The following is a 27569-nucleotide window of genomic DNA, read 5'->3' on the forward strand; positions in this document are numbered from 1 at the left end:
AACGGTAACAAAAGGGGGCGAGGCCGGCTTCGCTTCAAAAATAATAAACAGTATAGAGCGCAAGCCAGGCACAAGCCGATTCGGCCAATTCTGCCGATACGAGGTCATTTTTTGGAAACAAATATAAATAACTCACCTACCTGTTCCTTATTCCTGAAGAGTGCTGGAGGCGTGACGACACGCGTCTTTCGGTAATAGCCGTTTGTTCGTTCACGTCGATGCAGAGCGCGAACCACCACAATCCTTCAAAAACAGGATGCTGGCAAAATGCGTTATCGTTTATGTACTCGTTTAAGTAGTTTTCTAATGACTCCTTCTCATATAGTTTGCTTTAATATTATCATTCTTGTGCAGGAAAATGCTGCCAAATTGACGAGAGTGAATCTTACTGCACGGTAAGAGTAAAATGGCTAGCTGCAGTGACATAGAAGAGTGTGAGAGTGAAATTGAGGAGCATTTTTACGGAGTGTATCTTTTGTACTGCACAAATCCTAAATACCTAGGACGCACGTATGTGGGCTTCACTGTAAACCCACTTAGAAGAGTTAAGCAACACAACAGGGGCTCCCAGTTTGGCGGTGCAAGGAGAACGAGCAACAAAGGACCCTGGTTAGGATCTTTTTCTACGCAGAGAAAATTAAATAAGAAATATTTATTCATAGGGACATGGTGCTCATTGTACATGGCTTTCCAAATGATGTAGCAGCACTGAGAGTAAGAAGTTTATATCATCATTGATCTTGAACAACAGTTTTGAAATAATTTGCAGTTTGAATGGGCTTGGCAACATCCATGGAGGTCTCGGCGCCTGGCACACTTGGGGATTTCTAAATCGGCTAGGAGAACCATGACGTTCTGTCTTAGCGTTGTAAATGAAATGCTGAGAGTAGGACCCTGGCGCAGATTACCTCTGACACTGAGGTGGCTACAGCCAAAATATTATGCTCCCCTCAAGGTATAACAGAATTTGACAGAATCAATGAATTCCTTCTGAACATATACTTTCTCAAGAATCCACTCCCAGATCACATGAAAATCGTGAAGGGCTCCCTTCGAAAGGCCGACCAGCCTCACGAAGCTCTAGCTGCGAGCGAAGAATGTCGCGAGTGTGGTCGCAAAAGTGGCCTCAAGACCCTTCGCTGCCTCTATTGTTCATTCTCAGCACATGCGGCTTGTTGGTTACGACGAATTGGATCTAAAGGACTGGTGATACCTATTGATGGGACTTGCCCGAGTTGCAAGAAAAATGTGATGTGGGGGCGATTGGTAATAGCGAATCGGCCTCCAAAATCTGCTCAAGACAGCTAATTTTGTAGTTGTAGTTAATTATCAAGAGGTGTAATTGAAATGATTATTGAATTTAATAGAAATTGAATGAGATATTGGTTACATTTAATTTTTGATGGAGAGATACATCTTTCCCTTGATGGTTTGCTTGCTGGGATTGATCCTCTTTAGAATGTTTGTCATCTGTTTCAGCAACTGATCACCAGATATGCCATTTTTCTTCCGGTTGAATTTCTGAATAAGTTCTGTGGTGGTCATTGGTTTACGGCTCAGGTAGCGTCGGACTGCTTCCTCCATGCTATCACTGCAAGGATGATATATATATTATGCCAAAATACGATCATATTGGTAGAAAAGTAAGCACCGTAATAAGATTTAATTATAAATTTCAATTTACAAAATCCATCCCAAAATCGATTTTCTAGTTCTATCCGTTCTATCCCAAAATTTAAATGCTGGTGACCAATCCAAAAGGACTTCTTTGTTGATTTTTATAGCAAAATTTTAGATGCAAGACGTTTTTACCTGACTCCTTCAGATCTGGCCTTCTTGTGAGGAGGTGAAGAAGGAGGAGTGTCTGTCGCCGCCTTTCTCTTTTCAGGCTGCTGCAGAGCTGGTTTAACATCCTCAGGAGGTTTCTTGTCCTCTTCATCACTGTTTGAACTGAGATCTGTACTTGATTCCTTGCTCTCCTTCTTCTCCGGCTTCTTCTTGCTCTTCTTTGTGAGTTTGGAAGCTTTCTCTTCATCTTCCTCTTGCTTGACCTCTTCGTCCTTCTTCTCCTCTTCTTTTTGCTCTTCATCAGACTCATCATCAGAATTCAGCAATTTGCGCAGTGCATCTTCCTCAGCCACTCCCTGTGCACATTTGAATTGTTTACTAAATAGAAAACCCCAACAAGCACTACAAAATTGCAAATCACCCATTTAATTTGTTTCCCAAAAATTTTACCTGTGATTAACTTTAGTCAGAGTCTTTTGGTTATATTATAACCAATTAAGCAACGTGGAATTTAATTATTTCTTCTTACCCTCAGCTGTTTCGTCTCTTCGTGTTCAGATTCAGATGAACTTGAGTCTGAGATGTACTCGTGCTCCCTGCCCTCCTCGTCTCCATCGTCGCTCTCCTCAGTAGCCTCATCGTCAGAACCCTTTTTCTTCTTCTTCTTGTTCTTGTCCACGCCCTTCTTAATTTTCTTCTTGTTGGCCTTTTCCTCTTTTTTGTCCTCACCTCCAGATCCATCATCATCGTCATCATCATCATCAGAAGAATCCATCCACTCATCCATCTCAGATATCGAAAATTCTTTCTTGGATTTGCCCTTTTTCTGTGGCAGAAAACATGGTTAAAACACAAACTATTATTGTAGCTCTAGACATCAAACCTTTTCCTCTTTAAGAGCTTCGGCATCTTTTTCCTCAGTCTCACCACGACATCTTTTTCGGTACATGACATTGTAGAAATCAATTTGCTGGTTTCTCTTGTTGAAGTACTCATCAGCTTCTTCGCAAGTTAAAGCCTTAAATCTCTGAGTAGCGACAAAATTATACCTAAAACATTAGAAATGTGATCATGAGATCGTTCAGAGATGCAGTTTCAAGTTTCTTGTTTCCAATATTTAAATTCTATTGTAATTACTAAATATTAAACACTACTAAGACAAATACGGACATATTTTAACATCTAATAAATACAACACATAAACACTTACCACTCTTGAAGTGGATAAGCTTCGATGTGGCCTCCTGGGGCATGGAAGAAAATGTAGTAGGCGGCGTTTTGATTGATTCCTCCGTCTCGTATGCCTTTGAACTTCTTGCCGGTTTTTCCTCCAACCTTCAAGAGCCACGGCTGGTCATCAGGGCGGTACTTCTTGCTGACAATTCCCAACTTTTTACGGCGAGCTTCTTCCCTTTGATCACGACTAGAAATAAAAAGGATACATATCAGGTTATTATTTCAGCACCTCCTAACAATTCTGTTCTGCGCACTATTTACTGCAGAAAAATAAACTTCGAAAGGCACAACAATTGGATAATACTGCCATAAAGTTCAAAATCGATGAAAAGGAAATAATTTACCCGAATTCACTGCCAGCACCAAACTTAGGCTGATCCTCATCAGCAACGCCCTTGAACTCGCGAAGGTTGTTTTCTCTTTCCATCTTCACGTTAGACCATTTTTTAAAGTCGAGATCTCTTTCTGAAGCAAACCTCATGACTTGGAACTTCTTGCTGGTGTTTCTGCAAAATGTGTGCCGCAATTGAAGCTTGAAAATTCCTCAAAAAATATAGGAACATGAAACTGTGAGCGTTTGTATAAATTAATGTTTATAAACAAGATAAATATCATATCTACGTATTTTATTTCAAAGTTTGAGGCTTTGCTAATGTTAGAACTTACTTTGGACACCGTATTACGTATTCATTAACCTGAAAATCGAAAAAATATTTCATTTTAGTAAATAAATTAGGAGAAAAGTAGTCGCATTTAAATCACGTAATTAAGGGTGAACTCAAACCTACATTGGATGATGATGTGCTCATTTTTTCTGGAAATTTTTGAGACATGATGGAAAAATGCTTCTGAAGCCTTTAGCTACTGCCCCAATTGTGATAAAACGAGGTTCAAGTGTGTTGTGTCTCCCTCACAACGTTTTTCCAACCAATTGCTTTCAAAGATTGAAAAAGTAGATAAACTAAATTTGCGTTGACAGTGTACGTACGACCAGTAAGCGTATCTACCAGTCTGACTGGCTTGTGCTTGTGGCTTTCAAATCATATGGCAAAGGCAGCTGGCAGGGCAGCCATCATTAGAAGTTCTCGACGTTACCGTACCACACCCCTTTGGTTGAAAAAGACCGCGAACGCCATAATGTGGTCATGCAGAGTATGGTTTAGTGAGTCGCTGTGTATTAAGATTATCGTGTGCAGATACATTTTTTCCCCGAAAATATATTAGAAAAAGGGAAAATATAATTATTTTATTAATTGTGTGTGGCTGATATTCAGGAAATTTTCTAGAAAATAAAAAGAACAGCGGTTGCAAAAACAATCTAATTAATTTTATTTTTTCCAAAACAGTTACAACACTCCAACACGGCAAGTTCTAAAAATGATATCGTGGGCTCACAATATTTTATTTTTAAATTCTGAGTTGAAGGAATGCTCATTTAATATTTTTTCAATCCAAAAAAGTCTTTTGAATATGAAACTCTTCGCAACAAACGAGATCAGACAGCAGGTGGTTTTTCACAAAAGCGTTGTTGTTATAATTTCGTCTGAAATATAAATAATTGAATATGATCAAATTAATTACAAAATATTAGGACAGCATCAATACAGATTTGTGGTATAGAAATAGCAACACTCAAGAATTTGACATTTTCCCTCCTACTTATATTCAGGTTCAGTCAAAAGCAATAAAATGCAGTTAAGTATAATGATTATCAAAGAGTTATCACACCCAAATAAGTGTGTTTGTCTTTTAAAATAATTTTGTTTTGGATTTATGATACTTATATTAAATTCATCGAAATAGATTTAAATACAAACTCGCCGCAAGTTTTTCAATTTTAATAAGAGATTTATAATGCACATTTAAATATACGGAGCGGCATTTATTTGCGTTATTTACAGTTACAGTTTCCAGTGTTTCCAGATCAATAGAAAATTTATATAATATGTCCATAATAAACATCAACTATGATGTTGCAAGCACCATCGCCAGTAACAAGTGGTTTTAACATTTTTCCTATTTGGGATAACAAAAAAATCCATAAAATTAAACCTGACTGAAACAGTATTTCTTTTGTTTTGTCCGGATGCAGTTTGAAATACACGGTGGGAAATTTCTTGATTTATGCTTAGAAATCAATTCCAGAAAGTATGAACAGAACATCCATAATTTTGGTCTTTTTTGTGCTACTTTTGGGATGATTATGAAATTCCAATGCTTATTTCATTAATATACAGTCTCTTTCCCACAAAAGGGAAAAATAACGAACACTGACGTTTATTTCCTTGCAAGTCTGACCACATGTAATCGCTGCTTCAACTTAAATTGAGGCAGGAAAGAAACGGATGATCATATATATATATGTATCATTTTCTATAAATTTATATGTACACAATTATTTCAACTGAAGTATAAAATCTGTCCATCAGATCACGTGCTCTTAAACTTGAGAATCCAAATCGAAGAGCAGGTGCGACAACATCTAATTCACAGTTAGAGTAACATGAGCACACTCTATAATAGTCTTCTCCACACTCAATTGGCATCTCACCGGGAAACGGCCGACAAATCAGAAAGACATTTCCACGGTATCACAACAGGAACAGCAGCTGTCTTCCTTGAAATCCGCCTTGGATTATTGTTGCTGTCACATGAAAACGTCCTCAACGCCGGCGAGTTTACCTCTGTTCGGCGTTAAGTCGTCCTCAAAAGTCACCATCTTTTCTCGGCCGACGCCAACTACCCTCTGCTCGGAGGGCATTCTGCGTGGGGTTGTGTTGCAAAGGCGGCCGCCTCCTACCAACGCTGGCAGTGGACCCACACTTCCATCCACCTGTATAAGTTAAAAATTTATTTTACACATTCTATACTTTGTTAAGATATGCACACACTTAAATTAAAAATATTTTTCCAACGAGGGATTCATGATTTTTTTTAAAAGAGAAAAATGAGAAATTTTAAAAAATATCTCACAAAGGACACTCTACTTGTGATAGCCGCGTATAGAATTCCCTTAATTGCGCTATATATTAAATTATTATGATTGAAATGAAATATCAATTGGATGCTTTCTTCAATAACTAATTATCAATATTTTCAAAATATAGCAACACACAGGTTATATCAGGGTTTAAACTGTTTTCTGGTGTAATTTTTTTCCTGCTGGGCATGAGCCAAAATCGCCCTCCCAACCGTGCCTTTTGTTAAAAAACGGTACAATAACTGTTTGTATAAAATGAGCATTTAAATTACCAGGGGTGGCGGTGGGATGATCGTGGAGGAGGCATTGTTGAGGCTAGTTTCACTGAGCGCCGGCAGGTTGAAGTCACTGACACTGCGCGGCACAAAGTACTCAACCGTGTTCGCCTGTCCAGGGCTGATCATGTCAGGGGGGCGGCGACGCGGAAGACTGTGGTGCAGGGCAGCTGTCGGCGGGGGCGTCAACATGGTATCTGAGGTACCGGGCATGTCAGGGTTATTACGTCAGGACGTGCCGGAGACGACAGCCATCGCCAGGTCGTCCACCTCTGACTCGGAGTGCTCTTCGTGGTGGCGTCGCCGACGCCGCACCAGGCCGCACAGACGGCCCATGCGGCGGCCGACGGCCACCACCTCGTCCTGCAGCAGGTTGAAGCACATCGCGATCAGCGCCATTCCGACCAGCAAGTACGCAGACGTCGACAAAATTGACACCTGCAATTCGATCGTGGGTTAGAAATTGTGGGTAAAACGAAAAAGCGCCTGCTTAGCGCGGCTAGGCAACGCGCACTGCAGCTCAGTTGAGCGTGGTGCATACTTTTGTAAATAATAGCGAAACTGTCAGCAGTCAGGTATAGATAACTAATTATACATATATATAAATGGTGGCTAATGGTAACAGAACAGCTAGTAATGATAAATCAAGTGTAACACATGCGTTTCAACTCACATATTTGTTAGTTTAGATCATCTGATTATTCGATGCTTTTTGTGCTCGACATGTTTCGCAGCAAAATAAATATTCTGCTCAGCAAGAGCCGCAATAGTGTGACACGTAAGCACACAACACAGGCGTCACACAGTACGTAGGAAATCTACGTGAGCTCACCTGCGCATTTCTGGCTGGCATGTTTGGCTGCACCCCGGGCAGAAGGTCTCCGAAACCGATGGTGCCAAGGCTCGTGAAGCAGAAAAAGGAGCCCTCGAGCAGCGACCAATTCTCGAGTTTTTGAAACAGCACGGCACCGCCGCCGATGTAGGCGGATATCAGCGCCAGGCACAGCGTCATTGGCACGCGCTGCCTTTGCGGGTGGTGATGCTGCAGCACAAAGTTCTGCCTCGAGTCGGACGGCGTGTCCGAGGGAAAGTCGAGTGGGTGGTTGCGCTCCAGCTTGACTAGCTCTTCCTCGGGGTGAAGTTTTAGGCCGCCATCCACACTGTTCTGTTTAGATGAAATGTGCCGCACTCTGCAAGAAATACTATTGTTTCTCAAATTCATCTTTTTCGTGGTGCATTCTGAGAAAGTAAATAAAATACGTTTAAATCAGATTTTTTAAATAAAAAGAAATAAATTTAACAGTAGTAGTTTCAATTTTTAAGCTAACATTATCTTTGTTTGTTAGCCTTGGCATTATAAATCAAAAGTCTATTAAATGTTCTTAAAAGAGTTCAAATTTAAAATTTCTCACTGCGACTTGTCAATACAGTATATTTAGTTTTGGTGTAATATGATGTTAAATTGAGAAGAAAAAAGGATATATATTACAATATATGATTAAATTGTCTAAACATCAAATAAATTTCTGATTGCATAAAACTTATAATTACAGTTTGCTGCAATGCAAAGCATTAATTCAACTCCAATGGTGCACGACTGCTGAAGCCTTTTTTGCAAATCATGCTGGACAATTTGAATGCCGCACAGCTTTGATTTTTTCAATCAATTCACCATTGTAGTGTTGGCATGGAGCAAAAAACTAATTTCCACATGCCACTCTAATCCGTGAAAGCCGTAAAAAAGAGCATTGGGGATCAACAAATGTCACCCCTGCTGCGAAATAAATACACATTTTGCAATGACTAATGACCTGTAATTGTCGTTGGGCGAAGGTTTTCCGCTGTTGTTTGCCGAGTTGGAGGCGGAGCTGCCTCCACTGCTGCAGCTGCACAGCTTGCCGTAGAGGCGGCGGAAGTTTCTCGCGAGCAGGTCGCCCACCGTTGACAGGTAAACGAGCATCAAGGGGATGCCAACAAGCGCGTAAACTATGGTCACGATGCGACCCCATGTGGTTTTCGGCGTTACACCACCATAACCTGAAACACACAACGAAAATAATTATGGCCTGCGCTCACTCTGTGCGCAAAAAGTTTCAAATTGCCAGAATTTTCCACCTATTTGTGGGAATGGCCTACAGCGAAAAAATATGTATGTCGACATTGGAAAAATTATACATACTCGACGCGTAGTGCTGTACCAAAATAAGCCTCCCGCATATTATTATTTTTTCACGGGGAAATGTTATCGGTGAGTGTTATTTTAAATGTTTCTACGTTGGTGCTGGTATCGCCAGTCGGGCGTTTTTGCTAGCGAAATTAGTCTGCGTAGCAAACTGCTTCTGTACGGTAGTTGGTTTGCTCTGTTTGTTTGGAGTTCAGCGATTCGCGTAAAGGTCCCCTCAAAGAGGACAAAGCGCCAGACGCACCAGGAGATAAACTTTGTTCAATTAATCTAATGAAATGGCATTCAAGAAGCAACCCAAGCAAAAACCTTCTAGCTCCAGATACCGAAAAAGAGCATGTCGTGTGCTAATTTGCTTGTTGTTGATTAATCAAAGTTATATAGCAACTCGTCTCGTCGTTGTTTAGAATTGGGTCATGCATAACTGATTTTATTAAATTATTTTTCACTCATAAAAACACGTGCAGCGCAACGTTTGAAAATTACCCAATAGTACATTCAGTTAACTCATTACATCGTCGACTCAAGAAGTCAAATTAATTGGAGTCATAAAAGGAAATTATTTTCCTCTGACTCTTTTATAAAATACATGAATCAACTCCAAAAGGTTTTGTTTCCCTTTTCAAACATGAAAAATGTTATGTTATACAAATTAGCTCCACTTTGCTATCGCCACTTAACGTGATTATGAATTCCGCTTTTTGTGACAAAGGCAACTTTTCCCAATTTGCACCAGTTTTCCTCTCCTATCTTGGCATCGTGGCGACAGCCGCTTTTTATTTCCCTTTTTTGCTCACGTCTAAAAGACGAGACTAGAAAGCGGCTCCATTTTTCACTCGCCGTCTGCTGCAACTTTTCAGGTGGGATTAAAAACGAATTTAAAATTCACCGTCCTGTGCCTGATGCTACATGATTATATTTCGCACAGAGCTGCGCGCGCGAGCTCCATTAATAATACGCCTGTCTTGGCGGTACTATTATAACGTTAAAAGCATTTCGCGCCCCCCGTAACACCCCCTTCTCCGTCTTTTATTCAATAATAATCAGGTGGTTTGAGTTAAAAGCATATCGCGTGGGGTTATTTCTCCATACCGGGATACCCTTCTGACGTACGCAAAATATAGCCGTCCAAATTAACAAAGAATTCCGAAAGTGATCAAAACATCAAAAGCCCTTCACCGACTGATGCTGTTGCGTTCAAATAACTTTTCCAATACTCTAACTCCCTCGGAGCACTTGCCCGAACTCCAATTCAAACTTCCTACGGTAGATTCGGCTGAGGGTGGGGGAATTTTATTTATTTTGCTTCAGCTCCGGAATACCAAAGAATTTGTAAGTACATCCGTTATAAAACATGCATGCTAGTGAAATGGACTACATTTGGTGTTAATCTACAGTTTTTTTCAATCTGGCTGCGCGCAGCTTGGTCCAAAAATGTGCAACCAGACTCTTTTCGTGTCTCTCTGTCTCTACTGAGTGGGCCTGTCTCAAAGGCTCTGGCATGCTTTATCTCCTAACAATCCGAAGCATCTGTTACCAATGGCAGCGTCAGAAAAATAGAAAGAGACGCGAGAGACCTTTTGGCCAAGTACCAAATACAAGGAAAACTTGGTTGGAATTTTTATATTGCATTAAGAGTAGGGTAGGGGCTGCCGGCTTACCCGCACTGTCTCCCCTTGCCTTTCAAGAGCACTTCGATCGCTTCTTTCACTTGATCAACTGACTCTTTTGCTAGCGGTCTCTAGTTCGTCTATAGCAGAATTACACACCTTGATCAATACGCTAGCCTCGTAATTTCACCACCCACACAAAAGCTTTTTTGCACCGACTACAAATTGAAATGAAAAATTAACCATTTAATACCATGAAACAAAATTGAAATTTTATATCTGATGTCATGTAGCTACCTGAATACGAAGTTTCAAAAAATTGAGCTGGGAAAATTGCTCGAAATTAGTGGAAATTAGGTTTGCCTTCACTTGAAATTGAATTCCAAAATCGAGCAAAAATGAGGAGAGAGTTACATTGCTTTAGAAATGGCACCGCTACGGGTAAAATTCAGCAAGCGGCTAAATTCCCCGCAGAGGAAATCACATAAAAAAGTATCACCAGGATCGAAACAAGTGAGCGAAGCTCATGATTGAAAAAAATAATAATGGCAGAGCAATTTGCCCACGAGGAAATTAGATTTCATATCAATGGAATTTTAATCAACTGATATTCGGCGAACATATTATTTTTGCGCGATGAGGAACCAGCTCACAGCGGCTGTTATTATTCTGGGATAAAGCCATTGATGTGTTGGGCGACTGGATGAAAAAGAGAGGGAGGCGCAGGGAGACCGAGAGCGGTGGAACAACTTCATTAGTGCCAGCCAGCTCCACCAAGGCTTACATTAGAGCCCCGTGCTGATTCCCATATTCCATAATTAAAATTCTAAAACATCCCGCGAATTGATTACGAAAAAGCAAGAGTTTGATTGAATAAGATCTGCGAAAATTCCTCGTGATAACAAGCAAAACTAACAACTCAATTTCTAGAACAGGATTTCTTTAACTTGGAGTAAGAAGAGCTACAACATTTTTATTTTACAATCCAAACACTTTAGTGGTTTAATAGTATTTGCTTAACAATTAAGTGAGGATATAGGCATTAAAAATAGTCCTTCAGAAAAGCGGATAACTCTTCGTACAGAAACCAGGTAAGGAAAAACATTTGCCTTAAAAAATCAGGTACTCATAAATTTACATGAAAAATTAATGAAATTCTTTGAACAAAGTAGGTAAGTCAGCTTTTGTTAACAGAGAAACGTATTATCGTATATTGCAGCTCGTCAAAAGATAAATAAAATGTGCATTTCTGAAAAAACAAAAGGTAAAAATGGCACCACGCAAACACAAAGAGCCGCCGCGCGTGCAAGTAGAACAGGGGGGTGCGCACGAGCAAGCGAGTGAGAGCACAACTCTCTGTACAGGACTGTACAGCAACAAAAGAGCGAAGAGATGAAATTCTGTCCTTTGAAGTCGGCTCTGTTCATTCTCTCTCGCTCTTCATGGAAAGTCTTGATAATTAATTTCCACCGTGAATCTCTCGTTTCGCCAGCAGCCCTCTCTCGAGTTAAATGTGTGAGCGTGGCGTCGGTAGTGCTGCAAAAACTTGATAGGCAGGCCGGAAATAGGCGAATTGTTCTTAGACTTTAGGAATGTAAATGTAGTGCGATGGAATTAGCTGCGCACCTAGGGGAATATCAATTGGGATCCATCCTCTAACTGAATCCTCAAAGTTCTAGAACACGCAAAAGGTCAAATTGAGTCTGCGTTTGCAGAAGGAGAATAAGTATAATAAACTCGTTACAGATGAGATTCAGTACTTTTCCAATCAATCCACAGCACGCAAGAGGTCTGTTCATTTATGTGATGGAAACGGATCAAGCTAGAACTGAATTATATATGTATATTCTCTGGAAAACTTCAAAGCTTTGAGCCATTATCTTAATTAACAATACGATCGAGTTGCTAATTAGCTTTCCTAAAGATCTATACAGAGCGATCCTAAGAAATTATGATCTCCTTCCATTTGACGTCAACCAAATCTATCAGAGAGAATTTGAACTCTTTTAATATAAAAGTTTTGAAGTTTCCCAGCCGCTCTATGAGTCGAACGTGTTCAAGAAAATTACGTTTGCGTCCTGGAGTGCTGAGCAAGCACTTTATTTGCCATCAAAATAATCCACGGTGACAGTTTGACGACTGGCTGCTAAGCTGGAAAGACAAAAATTTCTGTCGCCGCTCGAGCAAGGTATGAAATTCTCCCGTCGCCCACTTATTTGCGCCTTCATCCTATCCGGTATTTCATATTTCTTCCGGCATGAGCAGCTAATTCAGCGCGCGCAGCGTGTTAATACGGAAAAGCAGCGCGCGTGCGAAGGGAGAGAGGGTTACTACGCCATTAAAAACAGTTTAAAACGCTGCGGCGCAAAGTGTGCCGTAAAATAAATCACTGCATTCAAATTGCTTTTTTCTTGATTCATCTCCAAGAGCGACGCCACCGCAGTTTCCCTCTCCGTGTTTTCGGAGACTGCCACATAAATGCTTTTTATGTTTGCAGGAGAGGCGAATTTTTTATGAAAAACTCGGGATAGCTAGAAAAGAGAAAGGCCCGCGGTACGGAGAGGGCGTCAAGCCGGTCGGAATATATTGCACATTGTAACATTTTATTAGCTATTTTAATTTTAAATGCGACGCCCAGAAAAGAGAGTTGAGCCTCGCATCCGGCGATGTAGGGCTAAGCCATGCGAAATTTAAATCTTTAATAAAGACCGTGTGCTAAGTATTGCATTCCCCAGCAGAAAATCGGTTCCGTCGGTGCGAGGGCGAATGGAAATTTCGGTCCGTCGGCTGAATTATTGATTGGATTCGCGGAGGCGCGACGACTACTCCGTTAGAAACTTGTGACACGGCGGTATTCCCAGCCGGCGCAGCTCAAACTCTGCCAGCTGAGTGGCCTACCTGTCGCCCTTAATTAGGATCAAGCGGCGTCGAGTTTGGAAACACCCGTTTTGTTGCGGAATATCGCCCGCGGCCGCGCGCACAGACACACGCACGTCTTGCAGCTATCAACATTGCCGTCAGCACTACGCGCGAAACTCTCCAAATTAAATGCGATCTCCGATTCCATCCACCCACACGCACGCAGTTTCAACTTGTCATATCTCATATCAGACCAGACTGCCTCATGCGTGAAACCTGCTCCAAACGAATCACATGTTTGGTTAGCTGGGTAGCGTGTGCACAGAATTTGCGTTAGGTTTGATGAAATTTCAGCTGGCTTTTGCAAGCAATTTCGCACGTCTAAACCACCGCAAGCTGTGTCTTTGAAAGTTGAGCTGGGCTAAAAACAAACCACAAATATAGTCTATGCTTCGAAATTACAATATTCAATAATTTTGATGCGAAAGACCTTTCGCAATAAGCCCTATCTAAATGCAACACAAGTTATGCCTGGATATCTGATACTGCTTTACGACTGTTTGGCAAGATTTTGTAAATTTTTTGGCCATGAAAATTATTTCTTAATGGACGATAAGGTAAAATCAAAATCTGTAAATATATTTATAGGAAAAAAGGGAGACGAAAGCAGACCAAAAATTTTTGAAATACGATGAATTTTATTAACCTATTGAGTTACCGAGTTGAATTTTAGTCGTAACAGTCGTCAGACCTATTTTTCCAAACTCATCAACCTCAACCTGTTTTTTCCGCGTTGATAAGGAGATATTTGAGCATATCGGTGATCCATTACTGGCAGCTATATGTCAAAGATGCCAAAAAGTGGTCCAGAAGACTCAAATAGCCAAACGACTTTCTGGATTTTGCACCTTTTTAGCGGCTGCTGGCGTTTCAATGAAATACCTCGGTGCGCAAAGAGATGGCCACATTGGGCCCTAGCTCCTATACGGCCAGTCGGGCCCCATTTTATCCGCTTGTCAGTGTTATTGGGACGTGTAGAGCTCCCAAACAATGAGAGCATCTGTTCTAGCCTCTTTCAAACTAAACTCTCTTCTAACTATTTGTTATACAAATTTAATTTATTCATTTGCTAGAATTTTGGTCCTTTTGCATTTAATTAAATCCAAACAGACGAGACACAGCTGCGATATAGAGCTCTGCCAATAAGTTGATTTTGGATTCCCATTTTTTGAGGTAGATGCTTTTAGTAGTAAATCTATGGCTGACAGTTGTATCAAGGGCTCTTTAAAACCCCTCTTTTGGTCACCCAAATTAGAAGGTGACCTTCTTCGCTCATAGTCATTTGTTCACAAGACACACGTCATGATAAATATACAGCATCAGACTTTCCAATAATTGTTATAAATTGCAAAGTGGTGAACGCAGTTTCCAATTCAGTAATTTAGGTCGATTGAAACGGCTGCACACGACCTCACTTTGCAACGCAAGCAATCAATTATCAATCTCCAATAATTCTGCGCGCTTTCAACCGGAATGGCAAAAACAGCAAACACACGTCGCAACCCCGTCCGCATCTCTGTTTTGCGGTGACCAGCTTAATAATGTTGATTTGCTGTGTGTTGCAATTTGCGTCACGCTAACGCAAAATGAATAAATAATGACAGTCGCGTACGTCGATAAAAAGTGCGAGAAGAGCGCTGCAAAGTTACTATATATGTATTTTTATGTGCCTATAGTTGCTCGATCTCGTCTCTTTTCGTGTTGGTGTCGGTGCACGAGATCATTATTATTTTACCGCCATTCACTGAATAATTAATGCGTGGCCCTTTTTACAGCCTGCGTCATCTTTCATCTCCGGTGATGCAGCCCTCTGGAGCCCATACCAATTTCTGCTAATACCCATCACATTGATACGCTCCGACTAGTGAAAGGCTCGCTATTGACAAAGTGCCGCACGCTACGGCAGATATGAATTACGAATTAGCCTTTAACAGAGTATTGGCACTGGCTAATGGGGTTTTCTAGTGGAGTAGACTGGAAATGAGCACGCCTTTGACTGGCTTTTTGAGCAAAAAATCATTTCGCCATGATTCAACAGACTGCACATTATCATAAATTGAAAACCACTCCAGAGCAGGTGTGTGGCTTTAAGCGTATATTAACCACCGCTAAGAGGAACGAGCGCACAACTTCCTAGACAAACGCGAGTCGCCTGAGAAAAACGGCCACATACGTTACAATAATTAAATGCAACAAGATGGAGCGAGAGCGCAGCACACGAAAACTCTCGGCGAATGGCACGATAATAGCAGCACACAGCGAAAGGGAGCACAAAAGTTTTGCCATTAAAACTTTATATTTTAAGCGCACATTGGAGTAGTGACAACGGAATTATTCCTACACACCAGAAGATTTTCACTTACACTCAACGGAATATTGAAAATTTAATGCCACTTCAGCCCGTAATGAAAATGATAAAGGCCGTAGAAATCTTGTATAAAGCACTCAAAATAGAATAATTCCTAGAATTTTCATTGCCTGGAAAACTAGCAGAGAGTACCCTGCTTTGATCCTACACAAGTATTTCCACTCAGGAAACTGTTGATGCTTAATTTCGCTCGGCCTACGCTCCCACAAACTTTGACTCGCCCAGATTATGTGAAGTAGATTTCAGAGAAGTCTAGTTATTCAACATCAGAAGTTCCCCATAGTATTATTATTCATCACTAAGGTGGAAGAGTTTTTACTAGAAAACTGGCGTGAACTTACTAGAAACGTGAACTTTGTGTTGTTCTCTAAAGTCTAATAATGATATGAAATTAGTGGTTATAATTTTACCATTATTACAAGAAAGTTAAACATTTAAAAATATTTTATCAGTAACTTGAGCTCTGTGTGCAATCTCATTCAAGTTTTCGCAGGTACACTAATTAATTTGAGCGAAAAGCTCTCGAGCAGTGCGAGAACTCTTGCGGGACGAGAGCTGGAGAGATGATTCCACTGAAAACAAACGAGCCAGTCGCAAATTTAGGAGGGTACCGCTGTCGCAGCATCAGTTGGTTTCATTAATGGAGCCGAGTCGCGCGCCGGCCGACGACGACCCGGGCGCGCAAGTAACATAAAGTTAAAAGTTCGAGTGTAATAGTCGTGCCGGCTTGAATCATAAATTCCACGGAGTAAGATGTCGTGAGAGCAGCTACATTATGCGAGCAAGTCTCTTTTCGTCCGTCAGCCACCCGCCGCGTGCGTCTCGGGCGGCTTTAATTAAATTTATGCACTTGCCGGCCCAGCTTTTAGCCGTGAAATATTGTGCTCCGACCATATGCATACCCTTACGCGACTTTCCAACTACGACGAGGCTCTCTTTTCCGTCGTTAAACCCCCTCGGCTCTAGGATTGCCGGCTGAATTAAGGCAAACGAGATGCACACGCGTAATTTCAACCACTCCAAGCAGGGTATTTTCACAGAGGGGCGGAGGTGCCCTTTATTTGCATTTGTGTGGGCCGCGCTGGAATCATCGTCGAATAAACAGTGGCGTGCAGGTGGATTAAGCATAAAATATGCAAAGCTGCGGCTGGTCTCGTGTGCCGACTGAATAAAGGTTTTATGTTGTGAGTGACGAGTTGGAAGCGTTTGTGTTTTGCTGAAATGCCCATTAAATTCGCTTGTGATTAAATTCGAAACATTACCACAACAGCTAGGCACTTCCGCATGATTTGATTGCTCTATTACGGAGTAATGGAACTCAGAAAGACAGCATTTGAAATCAGCAAAATGAAATATTCAATGCCATATAGCTGGCGAGTTGCAAGGATTTTTCAGGCTCGCGGAAACTCGAGTTCTTAAGCGCTGCGTGGAAATGTGAGCTCCATTATTCAAGAAGCGAGCATCCGTGTCTTCTTTAATAACTCTCGCAATATGTGGTGCTGCCTTTGCGTAAACTCAATTCTAGAGAGATCTGAATTCCCTTACAAAGCGAGCTGTGGAAGCGGCGTTTTTAGGCAGGATCACCAGGAAAAAAATATATGCTGATGAATGTTATCAAATTTCGCGAGCAAAAAGGTTTCCAAGAGCAGCAAGAAACGTTGAAGGCAAAAGTAATGACCTCACGATACTAACTAGCAGAACGAGAATATCGCGCGCCAGTGCTCTTTTGCTGCGAACAAGCAAAATGTGTGCAATGGAATTGTAATGGAAAGGTTTCCCTTTGAAGGCAGCACCGCTCAAAAGCATCTCTCGTTTTGTACAAATTTAAGGATATTCGGCGCGGGTGGCGTGTGTTTTTGTTAAAAAATGCGACTAATTAAATTTCGCTCCATGTCTTTCTTCCTCGCTTTCGCAGAGCGCGCGCGGATAAAAGGGAACACGGCACGGCGGGTAAAATAAATTCTTTGTGTGCGCGCACCGCCGAAATGTTTCTGCTAATTAAATTGCCATATCTGCCAATAAAAAAGTTTCCTCCACGAGAGCGACATGACAAATATAATGCCGTGCCAGCGCAACTCATTTTTCCCTGTTATTAATTACGACGTCCAACTTGCTTCTATTTTCTCAAGGGAGTGTTTTCTTTATGGTGGCCTCCAAGCAAGCGCGCTTTTTTACACGCCAAACTTTCGACGCAGATATCCTGACGACGATCATTTGTGACAGAAAACAACGCAAAAAAACGGTTTTCGTATTTTTTGTTTTTGCCAAAGAAATGACACCAAAGCAGCGAAATGTCTCATTTCCTGTTATGTCAAAAGCTGTAGCCAAGGGAGGCCTTACTTCATTTCCTTTTTTCACCGCACCGTAGAATATACACATGCCAAAACAATTAGATTTTGTTTGCAACCCTGAGGTGGGCAATACAATAAGAAAATTGCTTTTGCCTGACGCGTAGACGGCAAGCAAACTCCACTGCAGGTTGAAATAACAACAAAATGTAGACAAACGCTGACGTTTTCCCAAGCTGTTTACCGTCCTGCTCGCCGAGAAAGTGGCGTTGTGTTTGTTCAAATTTATTCCGATCACATTACGAATTTATCCGATTCGATCAGAGCGCTAAAGAAAATTACCAATGGAGAGGCGCTTGTATGTTTGTCGACTTGAGATTTGATTTGGACCGAGCGCTATAAAATATGCAAGCGTGCCCATAGTTGGGTCTTTCAGTCGATTTCGCCGGAGAGCTATTTTGTTTGCACAAAACGCAGCAAAGGCAAACACTCGGATGCAAAGTCAACAGGCCAAAGTCAAACATGTGCCGTTCCCTTCACCGTGTTTATAGTTTACAGCGAAATCAAATACGTGTCAATTTCGCCAAGAAATGCCAACCCAAGCGGAGCCGGGCGCAAAAAAATCCGCAGCCTTGCCAAGAGAGACTTTTGATAAGTAGGAGACAGAAAGCGTATCCTTGCCAACAATGACACGGGCTCGGGTATCTATCTGGCGAGACGCAACATCATCCCCTCTCCATTCCGACTCAATCAAAAGATCATAAGTGTCAGACGCAGCGATATGTCCAATCAGGATCATTGCACACAAAAGCCTACGACGCACATTTCGCTCTACAGCTCCAGGAAATATGAATGAGAAGATTGAAATTAGGTTTAGCCGAAAGCGTGGCACTTTGCCTTTCCTTCGTTTGCTGCATCTCCTATCGCGTCACAAAGAGGGGGATCAGCCTGCTGCTCTTCAGTCAGCCTGATTATCTTAATGCCGGCCCCCGAGGAAAATAAATTTCCGCGGCAACAGCGCTCTCACACCTGCAAAGTAGCACTACGTCTGCTGATGCCACAATTAATACAAATGGTCCCCGCGTGCGGTTTATTGCCTAGGAATCCATTAGGCAAATTTATGATTCACGTTCTCAGTGCGGCATATATTCAAGTCTGTCCATCTGTAAGGCGGGATGGACTAACTGGAAATGTTACGAGGGCCCCTTGACTCGACGGTACAAGTGTTTTGACATGTCTCTCTTGCACGCCATCACCGTTCGTTTCTGTCTCTGTTTTGTGAAGGGTCCTCTATTTCTTTGGCAAATTGCAACTGAATTTCATCTTGTCGATTTTGATTTGGTTTCAATAGCAACCATTCCTTCCTTGATAAATGATTTTTGAACAATCCTCATAATGAAATATCAAAATATCAATTTGACGTAGGTACGGAAAAAGGCACACAAAACATCAAAAGATTTATTGTAAAATTTTTTTCCATTTGATTAATGGAGTTGAGAGACGTGAACGGAATGTGAGGGAAAAGCATTATTCCATTAACGTATTTGTTAAAGTAGTAACGTGAATTCCGCGAGGTGTGAAAACCACCGCCGTTTGATCTCTGTAAACGATGTTCTCGATTGACGAAATGAACACGTTCAGCTCGCTCGCGACACATATAGCCAGCCAAGCGTCTACGATCACATCACCGGTTGCATTCATTTCCCATTTAATACGAACCATCGCAACACAGGTAGTGCGGTGACAAATAAATTCCCAGGCAGCCAGGCAATCAGCATTCACATGCAGGTGCTTGTGACAAGCTGTGTTGACTTTGCCCATTGTTGGATCTGCTGTGCCTGTGATCCGCTTACAAATAACGCAGCGTTTTGCACGCGGGCGTCGGTGCGTCGTCACCTGCTCAAGAATAGCCTGCCGGTTCAAAGTTCAAATTTCCAGTTCGCTCTCACACCGACCCTTTGTCTGATAACATCGCAGCTAGTGGAGTAAGTGTAATAATGGCGTGCGGCGCGGTTCCTCTTGTTGAGTGTTCGATTCCCGCATCGGTGGAATGAAACACCCGATCGCGCCTGCTGGATTTGATAGCGGAAAAGTCAACAATCGCCCACATGGGCTTGCTGGAAAAGCGTTCCTATTGAACACGATGGCTTTTGGAATCACTCACTTTTAGTGATAAAAGTCTTCCAGAAGAAAACTGAGCGCAAAATAATTACCTTCATTTCTATTGTACAAAACCTATAGATCTGGGATCTCAATGATCAGCAGGGCTAAATTTTAGCGTAATTATTTATAATAGAATTATATCGTAAAATAATTTTAATTCAGATAATTATGAGATACGATCTCCTTTTTTATCAAATAATTATAATGCACCCGGAAACACCAAAATTATTAATAAACCAGTTATTTAAAGAAAACCATCAGCTTTGGTTAAAATATTTGGTGGGTTAAGCGTTGGCGAGGATTTAATTTCCACTCTTTTGAAGGAGTGCCCTTTGCAGTGTCTCCTCAGAGCGAAAATCTCATTTCCTGCCGTTGTTCGCAGGCCCATTATGTTTCACTCAAAAAGTTATGGACAAAATTTTTTATGGCAGTCGGCGGAGCGTGTGTGCAAAATCGGCCTAGCTCCCTCCTCGCGCGCGGATTATTAAATAAACTTGGCCGAGACCATATGCACCTCGCCCGCCGATAAATTATTTGGCTGGCAAATTTGCTCTCACATGTGCTGCCCGGCGTTTCGGCATAATGCGTGCCGCCAATATTAACATAAATCACACGCATGAGTGCACATTATTGTTCAATGTTGTTTGCATAAATCACTTATGGGGCGGCCGCATCTTGGCTACCCGCGCCGAACACAGCTTCGATTTGGGCTCTTTCCTCGGCGTATCTGCCACGTGCCACCTTTTTATCATTTTTATCTTCATGCAGCCATAAATTCCACCTTTTGTTTGCTGGAATGGAAAGGTCATCAATGGTTCTGCTGCCTACACTCAGGATAAAAAAACCAATTTGCTATCACAAAAATTTCAACGATCCCAATGTCATGCTCCCAATTAATTTTTATTTCTCCAAACAAATTATTGTTATTATCAATTTGAATCTCTCAATTTTGATTAAATATAATTTATCTTCTCCGACCAGATATATTTTTGAACTAACGAGTTCCCTGTCATAAAACATTTACCTTTAAATAATATCATCAAAATGAAACGGATTCAGCCTTGAGGATATGGTCAAGTGATGCAATTTCTGAAAAAAGAGCATTTTTTATTTTGTACAATTAAGAGTCTCATTGCTCAAACAATCAATTTGAACTAACTACTTCCAAAAGTTCGCATCATTTTCTAATTTTGCTAATTTTCAAACAATTTTAAATATTGATGATGAAAACTGCGTTTTTTGTTTTACATATTATTAGCTGAGCGTTGAGAGAATTTCATAACTGCACGAGTCGTTTAACTCTCAGGTCTGCATACATTTTCTACCTCGGACACGTACTTTGTATTGCGAATTGCTCGGCTTCGTGTCTGTGTATTGGATCGTCTGTGTAGTTGGGCGTTGACCCGGTGCACTTGGGAGCTAGCTCCTATATTTCTACGCTGTCGCAGAGAACTTCTCTCGCTGGCGCACTCGTGCAAGAGCTCTCTCGAGGCGCCCGCCATCCCGAAGGCATTCCACTCGCAAAAGACTATGCAAAGGTTTGACTAACTGCCGTTCCAACGTTATTTGCATTGCATTCCATAAATTAGATTTCATGCCGTGCCTCCGCCTCTCCGAGAAACTATTACTGCGTCTTGTTTTTTCACAGCGCGCGAGTGACTGCTGAATTTTGCATGCACTTTGATGCACGACACACAGTTTGTGCAGAAGTTTCCTCCGAGCCAACCAACAGCGAGTCGACCATTCCCTTAAGTGGCTTTTAACCTGTTTCTGCACAGCGGTTGCACTTCGCCATGGATGAATATTAATTTAACTTTCAGTATTGCAACGAAATACGTTTACTTAAATTATATTGGCAATATATCTACCTCGAATTGAAAGGTCTACCAATTTGACGGGGAGTTTATTGAATTTTTATGAGCTTTCGGTGCGCCACAGGCGGATAAAATTTTCAAACATCGTGAGCATTGAAAATTCCTCGCCTTTTTCCGGTTTTTCTTTAGAGCATCTCCCAAGGCGCCTCAAGGCTGTAAATTTCTGCGACAGTGCGGGCCAACCTTGCAGTCTTTGCACGTTCTCCGATGGCCGCATGGGGTTTGGCTTGTGCACGACGAACAACACGCCTCTTCACTCCAGCAAAAAAAGTCGCAGGTCACCTTTAAAATGTAAAAGAGCAGCCGAGAAGTTAAAAGTGTAGCGGCCGCTTTTTTGCATTCCCGACGCTGCATCTCTCAAGAGATAAGAATTTGCATGTTGACGACATGAGAAAGAAAAAGAGATAACACGCCAATATGCGGATGAGCCGGCCGAGATACTTGGCAGGAGACTTTCTTTGATCGGCAATTTCATTAGGGCAACTGCTTTGCATACATTATTCGCCGCCACCGCCGCCTCCGTTTTGTTTGGGAGGAGAATGCCGTGGAACGAAAATAGATATTCCTGCATTATTTTGGAGCACGTAGTACTTAGTTCAACGTGTGATAAGGAAGGTTTCTTATTGTTAGCTAAATTGCCATTTCTTTTGTTCGCCATAATTGCTACGGCTCACTTCTAAAAACTAAAGCGTTTTCTAAAGTCTTATTTCTTCAATAATAAAACTAGATTAAAACAATACTGAAATATTAAGTACATGTTACAGGTAATATTAACTCTTGTTGAGCCCTGATTATAAATTCCCTCTCTGTGTAATGAGTAGCACAACTCATTCACTTTCCTGTTCTAAGTCTTTGTTCGTATATGAATGTAGGTGATGAGTATTACTGCAATTAACGCACAAGGGTCTTTTCAGCAGCGGCGTTTTAAAAATGCAGTCAGCGTGGTGCACAACGCACGCATCTCACGCGCCACTTGGGTAAAAAGGAGCATTTTTTTTATCAAGCTTCAAGTGCTCGTGCGTTGTGCCGCGCAGTGGAGCTAGAGAATCGGTGGAATAAACCGCCCTTGGGCCACGAGGCAGCGCGGGTAGGCAAAAACTTTCCAAATATGGAGGAGACCGGCAATAACAAAACTCGTTACACTTGCCATAAAGTTAACTCCTTTTTACAAAAATAAAATTTTACATGCGCTGCTGCCGCTTCGCTTTAATGCCAGTACACAAGCGGCAGGAAAGACAAAAAAGGACGAGCGAGCTGCAGTTATTATTTTCATGGCGAAGAGCTTCTCGTCCTGCTGAGAGAACTCGTCGTTTCTGTTTTTGCAACACGCAAATGACCAAGCGGGATAAAGGAACACTTTAAAAAATCTCAATTAATGACTACGCATAGCTCACGAGAAGATAACCACTACTTGCACCGAAGTGACATTAACTGAATTAAAACGGAAAAGCGTGATGACGAAAAATAGATATCGTTCATCTGCCATTGAAAGTGTGCCTTGAAGCGTTAACATCAGGCAGTGCGAGAAAGTCGTTTTTGCCGCAGTCGGTGCTCATTTTAATGGCAGTGGCCGGCGCCGTTATGAATGCATGCACAGCCTTGCGCGACGAGTTAATTTTTTTTTCACCCGCACCGTTCCCCGAGTTGGCTCCATAATTACGAGATTTTACGCTGGCTGGCCGGCGTTCGCTCATGATTATAAAATGCACTCGGGCTCGTGTTACATCCGCCGAACAACATTCTGCTCGTGGCGAGTAATTATATTTCAATTTGGCGACACGATACGATATAATTATTCAACGGCTGGTTAGCATGCAAAGTGCACGACATCACCGCACTCGCGAGTTATCCAGCTGGCACCCGAGATAACCCCGCCGAGCTCAAGGGGTTGCTGGCTGCTGCTGCTGCTGCTTCGATGAGTTCTGCGACGCTCGCATCGATTAAAATATTAAACGGTGCGTAATTAGTGACGCAGACAACAACTTGCTCATTAGCAAGATTCTCTCATTATATTAAGGAGCTACACGAGCGGCTCTCTATTGCTCGTGGCCTTTCGTCTGGAAGAGTAATTTGATTCTGGCGACGCGTCAAAGCCGCGGCTTTATGAGTGTGCATGTGAAATTCATCTCGGCAGGCGAACTCAAACAACCTCTCCGCGACTGCAGCGTCGCTTTATTTCAGGGCAATTAAACTCAAGTGTCTTTGAATTGGTATAATTAGCACAGCGAAGCCCAAAATTTCTGCAATATCGAGATCAATATTTGAATTACAAAATAATCAATGAGTTGTCCTCTCAGTCAATTCAGTTCTAAGAAATCAAATTTATATTCATGAGAAAATTTCCTTTTTAGTATTAAAATATGAAATATGTATTACCATTTAAAAAAATGGCTATGAATATATCTTTGAATGAATGAGTCATGAGTATTTAATGTTCTTGTAGAAAAAATGTGTGGATAATTTTAATCTTTGTCTTTTGGGTCTTTTGAAATTCAAGTCAGTTTTCCTTTTTTAGCCGGAGTTCCAAGCTAAACTAATCGTTTTCATTGATAAAAGAGGGCAAAATTTGTTAGAAGAAACAAATAACTCAAGTTTCAGGGGAAAATCAAGATTATTAAAAATAAATTTTTGCTACACTTGGATGGCAGTCGATTTTGGTAAAAAAAACGAGGCTTTATTCGATTTTAGTCGCCAATTTATAAAGATATTGCGTTGCCAATTGACATCTCGTAAAAAAAGTTAATTTGGTAAAATTTTCAAGAATAAAATATTTAAACAAGGCAATTTGATAAGATAAAGGGAATATATTTTTGAACTACTTTTTTAAGTTTGAACTCATCGTGCCTATATCTTTCAAGAATGTATCAGAGGTTACATTTCAAAGTTAGAGAAAAATTGATTTCCTATGCCCGTGTTTGATATGCACCAGAGCTTGAACGGTGCTTCGGCGATACATAATACACGAGACCCGAGAGGGGAAGACAAAAACCATACATCACACCACACTTTGCTGTTAATATCTTGAAGGCGCACGCCGGCAAAAAATTGATATCTTAATAGACCCTCAGCAAGTCGACTGATTTTGGCACATAAATTTTCCACAGCTTCTGTTTCGGATCGTGACCTCCATGTTGAGCTTTGTGTGCGGGTGTTGTTTTTTTTTTTTGTTTCGGAATATAGTCGGCCCTGCCAAGCTGTTGTGCTGTGTCCTGGCGGTTCAGCTGGCTGCCTGATCGTGATCGCCCTCTGATGTCGGCGGAAAACACGAGAGAGAATTGCTCCTTTTGTCGGCCACTGGATGCTTTCCAAAATGCAAAACGCTCTATGCGACATTCCTGTCTGCTTCCACAGGCTGCGTTTTCCACGCCCTTGATTTAAAAACCGGGCACAGACGCTCTCGTCGGAATTTTACGATGTAGCACCGGATTCCCCTTTGGTGATCGCCGCATATTGATCTAGCGGCACGATCTTGAAGGGGAACGCCAGCTCAGGCAGTTTTGCTTTAGGTTTGCTTTCAGGCAAAATGAAAACAGGACATAAAACTTTTCTATCTAGCGAGTGAACACTTTGCCGCAGCTCAGAAGTGCTTGCTGGGAAACAACAGTTTCTCGCGCTAACTGCACAACTCTCAGAAAAGCATTCGCAAAGTTCCTCGGTGCGCTAGATTTTATCCGAGAAATTTTATCCAACAAACTTGGCTCGTTGACATTGTAATTAAAATTGAATTCAGCCATTTATCTAAACGACAGCAGCGTGCAGCGGTAGCAAAAATTCAGTGCACGTTGCACGTGTTATATTTGCCCAAGTACAATTCAATTTTAAGACTGCCGCAATAAACGTAACCAGCAAGAAAACACGAGCCTGCTCGCTGCCACTGGTATGCTGAAAAAAAAGTAGGACTACTGCTGGCTCGGAAATGCGAGGAAAACGTCATAAATCCAGGCGGAGAGAGAAAAAAGAGAGGAGAAACGGGAGCCGGCGGAGCTCTGGAATAAGTTTGTTGTTCGGTCGGTATATAAATGGGAATTTATTGTTATGGCAACGCACGTTGCAGCCGGAATTAATATTGCTGGAGATTTCATCGCTGGCTGGCCAGTCGAGCGCAAGGAGCTGTGCCCATAAATGTTTACGAAGCCCGAGTTGCCAGAGTCGCGCGGTCAAATGACCTGTTTGCAATTCGAATTAAAAATAATGCGGCTTGTAAGCTACCTGTGCCACCAAGTCGAGTGTTTCCACGAAGGAAACTGGGAATGGTGTATAAAACGTTTATTTCACTCACTCCTTCAATTGGGATTAAATTAAATTAAAAATTTCTTTCTCTTCTATGACTTGCATCATGCTTCGTTATAAGAGGGGAAGGACGAAAAAATAATTTAGGCATCTAATGAGATTACGTCATACTTTCACTAAGTTAATGTGCATACGTGTTTGAATTCAACCGCATGTCGCTCACGAACCACTTAAACGCTAAATCACGTTTCTAAATATAATTCAACTACAATTAAAAGAGTGCCTCTTTGCGACGAATTTGCATAATTGCGTTATCCCATTCATCCACCTGCGTCACAAATCTCGTCGCGTTGCTGAAACGAGAAGAATAGCGCTGCACACGCCCTTTCTGGCGGCCGGGGTAGGTGCGTGGAGCGGTGGCAATTGAATTATCCATCGCACTCGCTTTAATCAAGCCGAAATTCTCTGTCTCTGTCTGCCGGCAGGCTCTTAAGAGAAATCAAAAATTCCGCGAACACTCGATGCCATTAATTAAAATGCTAATGTAATTGTTATTTTGCTCCTTTCACCGGCAACGCATTGCTTCCATGCACTCAATCTCGGAGGGGATGCTGCTTCAGGGGCGGAGTAATTACTCGCAGAGAGCGAGAGATGCCATCGCGGACGACACTCTTTTCGGCTGCGCTGCAGTCATAAAATCCAACCGAGTGGAGAAAAACAACAGGCCGAAGCAGCCGACCATTGACTGCACTTAAAGCAAATGCACGCACGCAGCTAATGCTTGAAATAAAGTAGAAATGGAGAAAAAGGAACGTGGAGCAGGGAAGTCTAACGCGTGATGGGCTCAGCATTGTAGCAAATGCGTATTAGGGTCATGTGGACAGCAAACAATAAAAAGGTTATGTGACGTGAATTTCCCAAATTAGGATATTTTATAGCAAAAAGAATTAGTAGCGTAACCCAGTTATCTTGCAAGCAACGCTTAATCCTGCATTAACTTTTCTTGTCAGTTGAAAAATTATAATTTCATTCTTTGCTCTTGTCTGCTCTTCTCATGAAAATTTAATTACTTAACTCTTTGCATTCTGGGGAGATAGCATTAAAATACATAAATAAAGAACGAAAGATAAAAGTGGAACTGAGAAGGGAGGTATTATTTGCCAACACACGAAAGTTTTACGAGGAAAGTGAGATGAAAGAGAATTCAAGTAATTCACCGAGCGCAATATAAAAGGGCTGAAACACAAAAACGTGAATTTGGAAATTCGCGAGCTCTCATTGCATGCAATGCACACAGGAGAAAGAGTAACAAGGGGATTTTCCACCTTGTTTGCGCCTCCAGAATTAATGCTAAACAGCCTCTCACCACGTCGTGTTTGCCCAGCAGGTATTACTGCACGTAGGAGGTTTTGTAACGCGACCCTGATCCCGCGCGCTGGGCAAATTTTCATTTTATCGCGAGCCTACACCTCGTCCTCTGTACACAACAAATTTGATGTTTCGCCCACGAGCATTTTATGGTGTTTAAATGGGTAGCGGGCATCTGAGCCGGCTTGATCTGCTTTTGCCAGCGCGGTGTTTGGAATTTTTCCCACAATGCACGCTTTTCATCGGGCCCAACACGCTTGGCGTGCTCGCATAAAAAGGCTCTGGCCA

The 27569-nt window shown here is 41.8% G+C and overlaps 3 protein-coding genes across 5 annotated transcripts in view; 1 reads left to right on the plus strand and 2 right to left on the minus strand.

The window, feature by feature from the left end:
* Positions 1-54: 54 nt before the first annotated feature.
* On the plus strand, positions 55-1380 carry slx1 (Nuclease slx1). 2 transcript variants are annotated; one of them, XM_065495611.1, is made up of 5 exons: positions 55-191; positions 355-609; positions 663-714; positions 770-955; positions 1012-1380. In XM_065495611.1, the coding sequence occupies exons 2-5, from the start codon at positions 407-409 to the stop codon at positions 1306-1308; spliced, it is 738 nt and encodes a 245-aa protein (XP_065351683.1). In that variant the 5' UTR covers positions 55-191; positions 355-406; the 3' UTR covers positions 1309-1380. The 2 variants fall into 2 exon arrangements, with proteins under 2 accessions (XP_065351683.1, XP_065351684.1); XM_065495612.1 differs by having other exon boundaries at positions 157-295.
* TfIIFalpha (transcription factor IIFalpha) lies at positions 1371-4034 on the minus strand. The gene is made up of 8 exons (XM_065495604.1): positions 3813-4034; positions 3691-3719; positions 3369-3530; positions 2999-3211; positions 2672-2837; positions 2318-2614; positions 1813-2144; positions 1371-1591 (listed from the first exon to the last, which is right to left on the minus strand). The coding sequence occupies exons 1-8, from the start codon at positions 3855-3857 to the stop codon at positions 1393-1395; spliced, it is 1443 nt and encodes a 480-aa protein (XP_065351676.1). The 5' UTR covers positions 3858-4034; the 3' UTR covers positions 1371-1392.
* A 302-nt stretch (positions 4035-4336) lies between these two features.
* Positions 4337-27569, minus strand: part of LOC135947049 (TWiK family of potassium channels protein 7-like) — a 102313-nt gene continuing 79080 nt past the window's right edge. For both annotated transcript variants that reach the window (XM_065495606.1, XM_065495605.1), the window contains 4 exons: positions 8091-8316; positions 7112-7469; positions 6277-6717; positions 4337-5857 (listed from right to left, as the gene is read on the minus strand). In XM_065495606.1, the coding sequence (XP_065351678.1) occupies positions 6508-6717; positions 7112-7469; positions 8091-8316 (794 nt within the window). In that variant the 3' untranslated portion in view covers positions 4337-5857; positions 6277-6507. The remainder of the gene's footprint in view (positions 5858-6276; positions 6718-7111; positions 7470-8090; positions 8317-27569) is intronic.

Source organism: Cloeon dipterum, chromosome X (genome assembly GCF_949628265.1).
Source record: "Cloeon dipterum chromosome X, ieCloDipt1.1, whole genome shotgun sequence".
Lineage (NCBI taxonomy): Eukaryota > Metazoa > Arthropoda > Insecta > Ephemeroptera > Baetidae > Cloeon > Cloeon dipterum.

What these genes read in the sequence shown, in the direction of transcription:
- slx1 (XM_065495611.1), top strand. Translation starts at nt 407, where the DNA reads ATGGCTAGCTGCAGTGACATAGAAGAGTGTGAGAGTGAAATTGAGGAG. An exon ending in ACGAGCAACAAAGGACCCTG is followed by an intron (nt 610 to 662) that starts GTTAGGATCTTT and finishes ATTTATTCATAG; the next exon opens with GGACATGGTGCTCATTGTAC. An exon ending in AATATTATGCTCCCCTCAAG is followed by an intron (nt 956 to 1,011) that starts GTATAACAGAAT and finishes TACTTTCTCAAG; the next exon opens with AATCCACTCCCAGATCACAT.
- TfIIFalpha (XM_065495604.1), bottom strand. Translation starts at nt 3,857, where the DNA reads ATGTCTCAAAAATTTCCAGAAAAAATGAGCACATCATCATCCAAT. An exon ending in GCTTATCCACTTCAAGAGTG is followed by an intron (nt 2,838 to 2,998) that starts GTAAGTGTTTAT and finishes CTAATGTTTTAG; the next exon opens with GTATAATTTTGTCGCTACTC. An exon ending in AAGAGACGAAACAGCTGAGG is followed by an intron (nt 2,145 to 2,317) that starts GTAAGAAGAAAT and finishes AAATGTGCACAG; the next exon opens with GGAGTGGCTGAGGAAGATGC.